This window comes from Cebus imitator, unplaced genomic scaffold (genome assembly GCF_001604975.1).
Source record: "Cebus imitator isolate Cc_AM_T3 unplaced genomic scaffold, Cebus_imitator-1.0 Scaffold92, whole genome shotgun sequence".
NCBI lineage: Eukaryota > Metazoa > Chordata > Mammalia > Primates > Cebidae > Cebus > Cebus imitator.
Window position 1 is genome coordinate 9,153,173 of NW_016107407.1, and position 13,950 is coordinate 9,167,122.

Consider the following 13,950-nt stretch of genomic DNA (forward strand, 5'->3'; position numbering starts at 1 on the left):
GAGTCAATTTGAACATATACCCACCTACCCTAGATTTATCAATTTCATTTCTACATATTTACCCTGGAGCACTAGTTCTCAAAATATGGTTAAGGGACCCCTGAGGAATACCAAGATCTTTTCATGGAGTTTTTGAGGTCAGAGCTCTATTCATTATTTGCCTTTTTCATTGTCATTCTGTTATAATGATACAGTGGAATTTTCTAGAAGCTGTATGAAGTATGATAAAGTCATTGCTTTGACACCTTAATGAAATGTGTACTTGTGTATTCATGTGTTTTAAAGATATATCAGTTTTAGTTTCTAATAAGATAAAAGTATCTGTACCTATAACCCATGTTAACAAAAGCCTTTTGGGGTTGTCTAATAGTGGACCCTAAGACCAAAAAGTGTGAAAACCGTCGTCCTAGAGCAGTGGTTTTCAGAGTGTCATCCCCAGACAATCAGTATCTGAGAACTAGTTAGAAATACAAAATCTAAGGCCCATTCCAGACATACTTCAATCTGGAAACTCTGAGAATGGGGCCAGCAATCTGTGTTAGAACATGCTGTTCGGCCGGGCACAGTGGCTCATGCCTGTAATCGTAGCACTTTGTGGGGGAGGGCGGGGGGGTGGTGAGGCAGGTGGATTGCTTGATCCAGGAGTTTGAGACCAGACTGGGCAACATAGCAAGACCTTGTCTCTGCAAAAAATATAAAAAATTTAGCTGGGCATGGTGGTGCACACCTGTAGTCCCAACTACTTGGGAGGCTGAGGCAGGAGGATGGCTTGAACCTGGGAGGTAGAGGTTCCAAAGAGCTGAGATTGTGCCACTGCACACTAGCCTGGGTGATAGAGTGAGATCATATCTTAAACAAAAAATAAGCCCTCAAGAAGAAATATAGTTTAATGATGAGGTTTGAGAACCACTGCCCTAGAGATTCAGAAACCATATTTAGGAGTGTTCATAGTAGTGGTATTGATAGCACAAATCTCAATTAAACCAAAATGTTTAATAGTGGTAGAATGGATATATAAAGTATGGTATATCTACATACAAATAAAATAGCAAAAATGAATGACATTGATATACATAGCCACGTTGGGTGAATTTTAAAAAATATCAAAGGAAAAAGCAATTCAACAATATGTACAGATTCATTTCATTATAAAAATCTATAAATTTGTAGAAACTGTATTGTTTAAGGTTATGTATGTGTATGTGTGTGTGTGTGTGTGAGAGTATATATAATATATATACGTGTGTGTATATATGTGTGTGTGTGTGTATATATATATATATATATATATATATTTATATGGTAAAAACTATTTACAAAAGAAAGAGAATGTTTAACATATACCTTGTGGGGGATGGAATCCAGGAAAGGGGTTCAAAGGAAGCCTCTGATCTTAATATTTTATTTCTTGAGCTGTATATTATTTAATTTTTTTATACACACATATGTGTATAATTCACATGTATGACATAATTATGCATATAAGTCACACTGGCATTATTTATTTTATGATAAAATATTAAATTCTAAAATAGGCATAGCTCAGAATTGCTAAATGATTGGCTTTTGTTCTTGAATCACCAACAAAAAGTAATTCAGATTCTATACACTTTTTTATACAAGGCAGAGAAATGTAAAATCCTTTCACAGAGATTTCTATTAAAAATGGTTGGCTGGGAGTGGTGGCTCACACTTGTAATCCACCATTTTGGGATGCCAAGGTAGGAGGATTGCTTGAGCCCAGGAGTTCAAGACCAGCCTGGGCAGCATAGTGAGACTGTCTCTACAAAACATAAAACATTAGCTGTGTTTGGGGCGCTCTCCTGTATCGCCAGCTACTCAGGAGAGTGAGTTAGAAGGATTGCTTGAGTCTCAGAGGTTGAGGCTGCAGTGAGCTATGATCCTGCCACTGCACTCCAGCCTGGGCGACAGAGGCTCAAAATAAAAAATAAATAAATAAAACAAAAACAGTTAAAAACAGTTAAAGGCTTACTTCTTCTTCTTTTTTTTTTTTTTTTTTTTTTTTTTTTTTTTTTTGTTTTTTTTTTTTTTTTTTGGAGACGGAGTCTTGTTCTGTTATCCAGGCTGGAGTGCAGTGATGTGATCTTGGCTCACTGCAACCTCCATCTCCTGGGTTAAAGTGATTCCCCTGTCTCAGCCTCCTGAGTAGCTGGGATTACAGGTGCGTGCCACCATGCCTGGGTAATTTTTATATTTTTGGCAGAGAAGGGGTTTTGCCATGTTGGCCAGGGTGGTCTCCAACTCCTCACCTCAGGTGATCTGCGTGCCTCAGCCTCCCAAAGTGCTGGGATTACAGGCTTGAGCCACTGCACCTGGCCCTTAAAGGCTTACTTCTTGGCTCTCTGGAAAAGCTAGCTGTCCAAAATTACTTACTCATGAAGGCTTTTGAATAGATGATTCTTTTTAAAACTGTTTCTATTTAGAAAATGAGCATGTGAATGATTCAAATAATTAGTGACTGCCTGTGACTTGGGAGTTCCAAAATGTTAGATCAGCACTTTTTTTAGTGAACAACCTCTGCTGTATGGCTTTATCTAATACCTCGTGTGACCTCTAATAATGATTAGAAAATCGAATGAAGATAAACTAGGATGCTGGCTTTTTACTTACTCTGTGATTGTTTGGTGTTTAGGTGGGGCAAGGAAAATAATAATAATCCTGAAGTTAACTTTGGAAAGTATAGTTAACTTCAGAGGCTTTTAACTCTGTTAATGGTTTAAATATGAAACTTTTGAAATGTTGGTAAAGATGACAATGTTAAGTATTAATAATATTTTCATCAGTTTCAGTATTAACTGATGAAAATATATATATATATGAGCATGTTATTTTTTTAAAAAGCAGATGCTCTAGATGTACTATGGAAAAGAAGCCCTCCAAGCAATGGAGAAAGAGAATAGATTTTCTAAACAAAACTGCCTTAAAATGCCGTATATTATAGAGTCAAAACATTTTCTGCTTGTGTCAATTATAAAAATTTAGTAGGGAAAATGTATGTTAATCTTAAAAATTTGGAAATACACAACAAGTCTGACATTACATGAAAGCTATTTAAAACTAGAAATTTTAAGGTACTTTTCTTAAAAATGATTTTACTTAATATGTATTGATACTAATAATTCCTAATTGAGTAAAAACTCAAAAATAGTAGATGAAAATTTATTGTTTAACTTGGATTTGACTAGAGTCTTATAATGTGAACCAAAATTGTGAAAGTTTTATCAGTAGAAAGAAACAAGCTTGTAAACCAGACATGAATATATGCATATTTAAAGACTGATGCTTTCTTCCTCACACTCTCTTTTTGTACTTATTTTACTGGAAAGACAGTTTACATATGAAAGCTATGTATTCTAAAATGCAACAAAAATTTATATATAATAGCAAAATACCATTTGGGATTATGTTTTTTAAAAGCTTGAGAATGTTACTTACTTTCGCAGCTTTTCATGCAGCTGTTTTTTTTCTGTTTTTGACTTTGGAGATAAAGTTACTTGATTTTTATCTTTACTTTTCTCTTTATTTTGTGCCTTGGTCTTGAAAAAGTAATAAGTATTTCTTACTGAGGCCCTCTCCCGCTTTGTTCTGCTGTCTAAGGTTATTACAATGCTCAAGTCTCTTTGTTGGTTGCCTTTGACTGATGCTTTTCAGCAGCCCCGGGCTCAGCTCCTGGCTCCCAGTATGGCACAATGACCAGGCAGATTTCTCGACACAACTCCACTACTTCTTCGACATCTTCTGGTGGATACAGACGAACTCCCTCTGTGACTGCTCAATTTTCTGCTCAGCCTCATGTTAATGGAGGTCCACTTTATTCTCAAAATTCAAGTAAGCTTGTGCTTTGCAGGCATATAGCAACAGTGGAGCTCCTTTTGAAGGAAATTATTTGAAACCATTATTCTTGCCAGTGATAGACAACAATTGAAAACCATGCTGTTTCATGTTTATTGTTGTTTTAGGATATTAGTCCTTGAATCATACCATTTTAAGAGTAATTGCTTACCACTTTCTCTTCCAAAATTTAGACTTATCAAGTATACTTAACTTATCAAGACATATCTATATTGAGTATACTAAAATTTAATGTCATTTTTATTACTATAAGTAGAACTAGAGAACAAAAACATTGCTGAAATAAACTGAATTTATTGGCATGTTTGAGACTGCCTAATGTAAAATTAAAGACACAAACATTGTGAAAGTTTTCCTTTAAATTAATATAATGAAATTGCTGGCTATCACTTTTAAGGTCATTAACCCATACAGAAATGAGTTCAAAACCAATTAAAAATGTTTGTGATGCCTGCTTAATTACTCTGTCTTTGAATAATTCTAACGGTGGGAAGGAATTTCTTTTGATTTCTTTCTGTTTACCTCAAATTGCACATCTCAGCACTAATTGCAATCAGTGTTTAAAAGCTGGTAAGAATAGAAAATAGTTTTAGCATATAATGTTAGGAAGTTAGAATAGTGTAGGGTAGTCATTAACATCACTTTTCGTATTAAGATGTTCAAAGCAAAAAGGAAAAAAAGAAAACAATCAGAAATGAACCTGTTGTCCACTATTTGCTTTTAGCTTAAAGTTCTTACTGGGCACAGACTGAGACAAGTTTTCCTATATGGCTTTTGTGGCTCTTTCTAGAGCTGCATGTTATTTTAGTTTATATAAAAACACTGAATACTCAGTGAATTCTCCATAGTTACATAGGAGATTGCTTTAAGTTATTTTTATTTATAATGAATGACCTTTGTACATATTTTAGAGCAGAGCTAGGGGAAAGTTCCTTTTTATTTTTGAGATGGAGTTTTGCTCTTGTCGCCCAGGCTGGGGTGCAATGGCTTGATCTTGGCCCACTGCAACCTCCCCCTCCTGAGTTGAAGTGATTTTCCTGCCTCATCCTCCTCAGTAGCTGGGATTACAGGTTTCTGCCTCTATGCCCAGCTAATTTTTGTATTTTTAGTAGAGACAGGGTTTTACCATGTTGGTCAGGCTGATATCAAACTCCTAACCTCAGGTGATCCACCCACCTTGGCCTCCCAAAGTGCTGGGATTATAGGCATGAGCCTCTGCGCCCATCCAGAAGTTCTCATTAGTTTTTTCTTTAAATTTTAAAGATAAATTATGTTATAGCAAAAATTCCTAAGAATTGAAAACCACTTTAGCAGAAATATCAAAATTCACAAGTAATCCTAAAATTTATGTAGCTTTTTCCAGACTAAAATATTAAAACTTCTAAGAAGTGTTAAACTTTACTAAATAGGATTTTACTTAAAATTTGGTATTGAAAGGTAGCCAGTGTCTGTCTAAATATTCCAGATTATTTAATAATTCACTTCACTTGTTTTATCAACTTTATTTTTTCATGTTCTGCATTTTTTAGATCCCATCTTTATGTTCATTATTTTTCTTTTCCCCACCAAGTCATTTAATTTATTCTGCAAATAGGATTTTTGGTGACTTTTTAATATAATACATAGTTTTGTAGTTTTACTTTAGCAGTGCTTGCGTGGATTATTTTCAAACAGGATACTTTAATTACTTAATGTCTACATTCTTTTGAATATTGGAAAGCAAATTTGGCCTCAGATTTTAAATTATTATGTTTTGTCAAATTAATTATCCTTCAATCTGAGTTACTGTTGGTGTTGTAGCAGTAGTAGTATGTGAATGTTTTTAGTGTTTTGATGTGCATATTTTCCCTTCTGTCTAAATGTGGTAATGATTAGTGTCTTCACAGCTTAGCTTTTCATTTTCATTACATACTAATCAGCATGGCTAATTACTGAGGGTTGTTTCTAAAAACTTTTTTAGGTTTATCAGAGTTTTTTGTTTTTTAAGTCAAAACCTCTAACCTTTTATTTAAGAGCGTTCTATAGAGGATTAGAATTAAACAGGATTGGTTTCACAGTGAATTCAATGTTATTTTTAGCAATGCAATCAATATTAATACACGTAATTGCTTTGTTGTTACTTCTTTGAACACTGAACTACTTTCAAATTTTTATGCTTACCAACAGAATTTGTGTGTTGGATTAATTGAAACAACCTTTTGATTAATCCTTGGTAACCAATAAATTGTTTTTCTCTGTCAATTTAGTGTTATTACTTGGTGACTACCAATAGACTAAATTTTGCTATCCTAGTCCTACTAACTTTTTCTGAGCAATCTTTGGCAATTACTGTCTTGTTAAAGTGAGACAAAGTCACAAACATATGAATGTTTACTTCTAGTGTATATTAATAATTTTTAATACATGAGCATTTGGTATTAATTTCCTGTCAATTATGTCATCTCCACAAATACATGTGAATGTGTTTCAAGCTATCCAATGAGTTGTTAAAAATTACTTTAATGCAAAGAATTACGTATTTTAACTTATTGGAGATCAGGTTTCCTTTTTCAGAACAGTGATAAAAAGGTCACTTTTGAGATAGCTTATGAAACTCTGAATGATTAACATGATATATTCCCTTGTAAATTAAGGAGTGATATTTTTAAAAATAAAATTGCCAACTTAAAAAAATAACAACCTTGTTTTACAAACAAGAGTTTTTCCTGGAGAGCTGTGTGTAAATTTAGATATATAATAAGAACTGTCTTTAAAGGAAACCTGTGATTAATATTTTTATTGATATATGAAATAAACAACTATTATATATTTGTTTTATTTATTTGGGTCCTAATTTACAACATTATCTTAAAGCTAGACAAACCTGTTATAGTTATGGCAAAGACACAATATTCTGGAAACCTATGTAGGTATTTCATTGTTATCTATTTTAGAAGTCTTTCCTTAGAATTTGAAAATTTTATTTTACTAAAGGAAATGTGATGGTAAATTTAAATCTTCCCCAAACAATATAACATGAGGATTAAATTAAGTGTATTTGTTCTTTTATAAAATTAATTAATTGGCTAAGCACAACTTGGCCTTTAGGTTTGCTTGTGGGAAATGTACTCGAAGGTTCTGCAGGTTTTTGTTTTGTTTTTTTGTTTTGTTTTGTTTCATTTGCAAACTGTTCTTTGCATACTTATGTTTGTGGTCCTTGTAACTGACTTCTGCTTTTTGTTTGTTTCCTTTTCTTTCCTTTATCTGTTTTACTTCCCCCATACTGTGTTGTTGCTACCAGTTTCTATTGCTCCACCCCCTCCCCCTATGCCTCAGTTGACTCCACAGATACCTCTCACAGGCTTCGTGGCCAGGGTGCAGGAAAACAGTAAGTTTGGAAAAACTGAGCTATCGAAGAGTAGAGGCTGTCTCCGTATAGCATGCATGGCTGATGATGAGTCATCATTTTCCTTACTTTTATTGAGAAGCTAATCTTATCTTGAAAATAGGTGCAGATATGTTACTGAAACTGAAGAGCACGGTCTTCAGTTTTTTCTCTTTGTGTGCATGGTTACTGACACATAAATTTCAAAGCTGCAGTTTTCTTATGTTACCTGATCCTAAAACAGGAGATCTGATCTTTACGTATTGTTAAGGAAAGAATAATCAAACACAAAAATTCAAATTGTATGGAAACTTTTAGCTTCTGATAGTTATTAGAATTAGAAAACATTTTTATTCTAATAGATTTATCAAGATATAGATAGGTATACTGTGAGATTAAATTTAATATGAAATTGGGGCAGGTGTTTCCCTCTTAATTACAAAAAAATTTTAGGGAAAGCTTTGTATCCTCAGATTTTTGTACATAAATGATATGGAACCAGTGTAAAGGTTCACTGTTAGGATAAGATTGAATGGCCAAGAATAAGTAAATTCTTTCATGCTATTCATTTCAGGGTGAATGATAAGCAATTTAGCATCCTTTTCACATTTCGGCTACATGCAGGCCCACAAAGATTGTTTCTGAATATGAAAATTTGTTAACTTTTTTAGATCTTCGTTTGAAGTTCAGGGATTTTTTTTTTTTTTTTGGAAGTTATTTTGGATATATGGCTTTAATCATAATAGACTAGTTTATATTACTGTCTGATTACTTCTGAAATTCCAGAAGATGTATAATCCTAACTGCATGATCACAGTGAATGTTATATAAAGTAAAAAAATACCACTATTACTGAATTCTAATATGCTAGAATAGCTGTTGATGGCAATGTGGTGTATTTCTAATTTACTTCATTTTGACCACCACCCTGAAAATAAATCTCAGAATGGTTTGAACAAATGAATAACCCACTTGCCCAGCCTATCCTCCAAGAGAGTATATTGTAGCCAATTCCAGTCTTCAGCGTTTGCTGACCCTGTTGTGTTATTCTCCCCATCCCCTCTCTTCTGCCAGTCAAATATTTGTGTATTCGATGTTACGTGCTAGGCTCTGGGAAGAAAACCAGCAGTTGAAGACAAAAGCCCCTTCCTCCAGGAAATGTATGATCCAATTGGCTTGTTATAAAATGTTGTTTTGTAATGGTGAAATTTCTGAGTGTAAGCCATCCTTACTATTTATATGTGTTTGAAAACCCTAATGTGTTCAAACATTTAAAAAGATATGAATAATCAGCCTGGGCAACATGGCAAGACCCTGTCTGTACAAAAAATAAAGAATTAGCCAGGCATGGTGGCATGTGCCTGTAGTTCCAGCTACCAGGGAGACTGAGACTGGGGCGTCATTTGAGTCCAGGACTTCGAGGCGTCAGTGAGCCTTGATCACACTACTACACTCCAGCCTAAGAGTGCAAAAATAAATAAATAGAATGCAAAAGTAAGTAAATAAATGATGGATGGATGGATAGATAGATGTGAATCTTGCTTTTAAAAATAAGTGAGTAAGGGTAAACTGCTGGTCCTTAATGCTGCAGAGTTTAAAAACAAAGCCAGTGTGAACTTTTGAACTGCCACATCACTAAAAATTATTAGGAAATAAAATAGCCATAATGAACACAGTTTTGTGGGTCCAAAGGTTACTGACTAGCTGTTTGGTAACTCTTTTCTTTATATAGAAATCCAGTATTAGTGTGCATTATTCTAGACATGCATGGTCTTTGCTAAAGAGGCTCTTGGTACTATATTAGTTCTTTATGCCAAACACATAAAACTTGGGTCAGAGATTCTCCGATTCTCCTTGTGCCACACATTCCCTAACTTTATTTGATTTCTGTTTGCTTTGAAAGTATGTTAGGAAGATTGGTGATAAAATATGTATCAGCACTTTAAATGTTTTATGAAGTACAAATTTTGTTTGTTCTTCTCTTAAATACCCAGTTTCTTATGGCACTCAAAGTGGGTGATCGTGAATGCATGTAGCAGTTAGCCTATTAGTAAGTGTTTCATTTTAAGATATGAGCCTCTAAAAAAGTCAGCAGTGTGTTTACATCTCTTTGTGATTATGCAGAGAATTAGATTAACCAAGACTTCTGCCATAATTTGAAGGCAATGTAGATTTATAACAGTTGGACATAACGACAATTTAATGAAAACATTAAACTATATGATAAATCAAGAGTAAATGCAAGTTACCCACATATATAATTTACACATCAAACCAAACTAAGGATATGAACTATGGCTGTTTGATGTCAGGAGAGGTTCATACCCATTTTCGTCTCCTAAATATTACAAAGTTTTGTAGAGCAAGTTATGGGCAAAGATAAGATGGATCTAGGAATGAGGCAGAAAATTTAATTGTAGACCCATTTGATAGCTATTAAAGTGAGCATTACCATACAGGATTTGTTTTCTAATAGCCCTTTCATCCTCAAGAGGGGATAAAATAGGAATCACAGCATTGAAGTAGCTATAGAAATAGGGTCATTATCTGCAAATATTTTAAACCTGGAGCCCTTGGTTGTATTTTCAGTACATTATTCCAAGGAGGATATAGAGTAAGTGTTGAGATTATGGCTGATTTCTTTGATCACATAAGTAGCCCCAGAAATTGGCATTTGATTTAGTATGTTTGTATTTTGAATTTCTCCCTGCAGGAATTATATAATTCCTGTATCAATTTGTATGAAAACGTCTTCATATGTCTTTTGAATTTAGAAATTTAATTTCTTAGAAGAAATTTGTGGATCAGAAATTTAAGTTAAGCATTAGTTGGGTTCCAGCTTCGAATTCTTTAAATATTGGGAGCATTTGTTAGCTGATATACTAGTTCACTGAACACAGCTCTAGCCTGACATTTTCCCATTTCCCTGTTGACACCTTTGACTATGTAAAGCACACACATATATACTGACCACGACCATCTACAGTTTGAGGTATGAGTCATTTTTATTGTTTTGTTTAATATCAGTTCCTTTTTGTTTTTTTTTAATTACATCTTCAACACTTTATGTTTAAATCTTAATTGTTGATGTATTCTTAGAAAATTGAATCTTTAGGATCCAGGCTTTCCCTCATCCCATGCTTATGTTTTACTAGCAGTAATGCAGAATTTTAGCTTACTTTCTACATTAAAAAACTGATTATGAATATAAACATGTTTGAAAATGTTCAGTTAGATTTTTCTACTCGTTGGGAATTCTTTTTAAATTTTTTCAACTTGTAAAATTTAAATAACAGAGTAGAAAATCTACACATAGAGGCAGACCTAATGCCACCGACTTTACTTTTCTCTCTATTGAAACAAACAATAATCAACAAATAAAAATCTGTCCACAGGAGATTTAATTTTTAGGGAACCAAAGCTGTTTCAAGCCAAAATCAGGGGCATGAATAGCACAAAGAAAAGTGATCAAACCATTAATGTAATGTTACTCGTATCATTTACTGCAGTACAAATGACAAAAAGTGACACAGGTTTATTTTAGGTTGGTTGGTAACATTTGTCCTGATCTGAACCTTGGAATAAAGAAACTACTCCTATAATCCTTACAGAAAGAGGCATTGTCTCCTAACACCCTGCATTTATTAATTTGTAGTACTTCCAGATACCCTTATTTTAAGCTCATTTTCTTATTTTAAAATGATTGAGTAGCATAAACTTTAACACACCAAGCTTTTATTTCTGATCATTGCATGTTTTATTATAGTGCATGCTGTACTTAAGTTAGAGCTTTCTTAAATTCTGTTAACTTAGAAATTTCCATTTAGATGAACTTTTGATTCAGATCAATCATGTGAATCTTTTTAGTTGCTGATAGTCCAACTCCACCGCCACCGCCTCCACCAGATGACATTCCCATGTTTGATGACTCTCCACCTCCACCACCACCACCTCCTGTGGATTATGAAGATGAGGAGGCTGCAGTAGTTCAGTATAATGATCCTTATGCAGATGGGGATCCTGCTTGGGCCCCCAAGAATTATATTGAGAAAGGTAAGGTACAGTCATTGAATTTATGTGAAGGAAAATAACCGAATCATAAAAATTTAGAGCTATAAAGAACATCTGGTCCAATGTTTCTCAACCTTTTAAACTGCCTTACCAACCAAGGTGATTGACTTAAACCTTACTTCCTAGGCTTTATATTATTCCCAGTGTACAAGGGCATGTTTTCTTTGTATTTTAAATTAAAATTGCAGATTTGCTTTCAAACTACATACGCGTTCAGCTGAAGATTAACTTGCTGGACTGCATTTTATAGATGAAACAGCTAAGGCACAAAAATGGAGTTATATATAATTAGTAAAGATTTTTAAAGTTCTGTCAAGCTCTATTGATTAAAATAGAAATCTTTCATATCTAAATACAGATGCTCCCTGATTTATGATGGTTCAGTTTAGGAGCTTTTTCAACTTTATGATGGTACAAAAATGATATGCATTCAGTATGCTTCTCAACTTATGATGGTGCTTTGTCTGGTTAAACCTGTTATAAATAAAAAATATAAGTTATAAGTTGAAAATGTACTTTAAATTTACAGTATTTTCCACTAAACAGTGGGTTTATTGGGACATAACCCAATCGGATGTTAAGTGGAAGAACATCTGTCTTTAAAAATATCTTGGTACTATCATGAGGAAAGCCTCAATTAAGGTTTCAGTTAGGCGATTTTATAAAAGAGAAGACAAATTACCAGGACTGTATTTTATGAAATTATGAACTGCTCTAAAGTCTAATTTACCTAGAGTATCCAATATTCACTATAACAATCTATTAAGAAATATAGATGGGGAAGAAACCCTGTTTTAGAGTTTTTTTCATTCAGTTCTGTGCTATTTAAAAATCTGTATTTCTTTCTGCAGAAGTGGGAATCAATTAAAAATCTGTATTTCTATAGAGTTCTGAAAAATTCTTGTGATTTAGTTGATGACTTTTGGTTGCCTTTGAAATATATTTCCTTCTGTTGGCTTTAATTGGGTCAGTGGACTTTAAGCAAGTAGCTGTAACTCTTTCGACCAGCAGCATTCTTTCCTGCCCAAGTTTTAGATATGTGGCAAAAGTAAATTTCTTTTCTTTCTTTTTTTTTTTTTTTTTTTTTTTTTTTTTTTTGAGACAGAGTCTCACTCCATCACCAGGTGGCGGGCTGGAGTGCAGTGGTGCCATCTCGGCTCACTGCAACCTCTGCCTCCCGGGTTCAAGCAATTCTCCGGCCTCAGCTTCCCGAGTAGCTGGGACTACAGGCACGCGCCACCACGCCCAGCTAATTTTTGTATTTTTAGTAGAGACTGGGGTTTCACCATGTTGGCCAGGATGGTCTCGATCTCTTGACCTCGTGATCTGCCCGCCTTGGCCTCCCAAAGTGCTGGGATTACAGGTGTGAGCCACTGCACCCGCCCATTTGTTTTCTTTTCATATATTTTTTTTATTTTTTGAGATGGAGTCTTGCTGTGTCACCCAGGCTCCCAGGCTGGAGTGCAGTGGTGTGATCTCAGCTCGCTGCAACTTCCACCTCCTGGGTTTAAGTGATTCTCCTGTCTCAGCCTCTTAAGTAGCTGGGATTACAGGTACCCGCCACCACACCTGGCTCATTTTTGTATTTTTAGTAGAGATACAGTTTCACCATGTTGGCCAGGCTGGTCTTGAACTCCAGGCCTCGAGTGATCCAGCCGCCTTGGCGCCTCCCAAAGTGCTGGGATTACAGGCGTGAGCCATACCTGGCCTTATATGTTTAAACAGTAGATAATTTACATATACATATACATACATACATATATATATATTTATTTATATATTTTAGACAGAGTCTCACACTGTCGCCAGGCACCCGGCTGGAGTGCAGTGGTGCGATTTCGGCTCACTGCAACCTCCACCTCCTGGGTTCAAGCAATTCTCCTGCCTCAGCCTCCCGAGTAGCTGGGACTACAGGCGCGCACCCCCGCACCCAGCTAATTTTTGTACTATAGTGGAGACAGGGTTTCACTATGTTGGCCAGGTGGTCTCGATCTCTTGACCTTGTGAGCCACCGCGCCAGGCCGATAATTTACATATTGTTAAGAAAGTCTTAAAATATTCCACTTTAGATTCCCATATACCTTCAAATAGGTGTTATTACTTATGAGGATGATAAACTTGAGTGGCCTTGAATCGAGATTTTACCCCTATTTGCTTATTTGGTAAAGCAAATATAACTATGAAAATGGGACCATATTTATATAAGTTGACAAATTTGGAATGATATATTGGTTAATATACTTAATAGAAGAGCAGGATGAAAAAGTATCTTCCCAAGTTGGAATAATAATCTTAAACTAGGGGTGGGCACACTTTTTTTGGTACAAAGCCAGATAGTAAATATTTTAAACTTTGTTGGCTGTACAGTCTCTGTCACAACTACTCAGTCCTGCTGTGGTAGTGTAAAAGCAGACAGACAATACATGAGTAAGCAGATGCGGCCCTATTGCAATCGAGCTTTATTTTCACAAAATGCGGTGGTTTGGATTTGTCCATGGGCCATTTTGTACATTTTAGATTGCTTTCTCTTTCTACAAGTTTGCAGAGCAAGTGAATATAGGCTGAGCATCCCTATCTGAAAGTCCCAAATTTAAAATGCTCCAAAATCTGAAACTATTGAATGCCAACATGATGCCGCAAGT

General features: G+C 34.9%; 1 protein-coding gene across 18 annotated transcripts in view; it reads left to right on the forward strand.

The window, feature by feature from the left end:
- ABI1 (abl interactor 1) overlaps positions 1-13,950 on the forward strand; it is a 126,512-nt gene that overhangs the window by 109,911 nt on the left and 2,651 nt on the right. For 4 of the 18 annotated variants that reach the window (XM_017535489.2, XM_017535492.2, XM_017535491.2 and 1 more), the window contains 3 exons: positions 3,673-3,849; positions 7,154-7,240; positions 11,105-11,290. In XM_017535489.2, coding sequence (XP_017390978.1) covers positions 3,673-3,849; positions 7,154-7,240; positions 11,105-11,290 — 450 coding nt within the window. The remainder of the gene's footprint in view (positions 1-3,672; positions 3,850-7,153; positions 7,241-11,104; positions 11,291-13,950) is intronic. The other 14 variants (XM_017535490.2, XM_017535493.2, XM_017535496.2 and 11 more) reach the window with 5 other exon arrangements.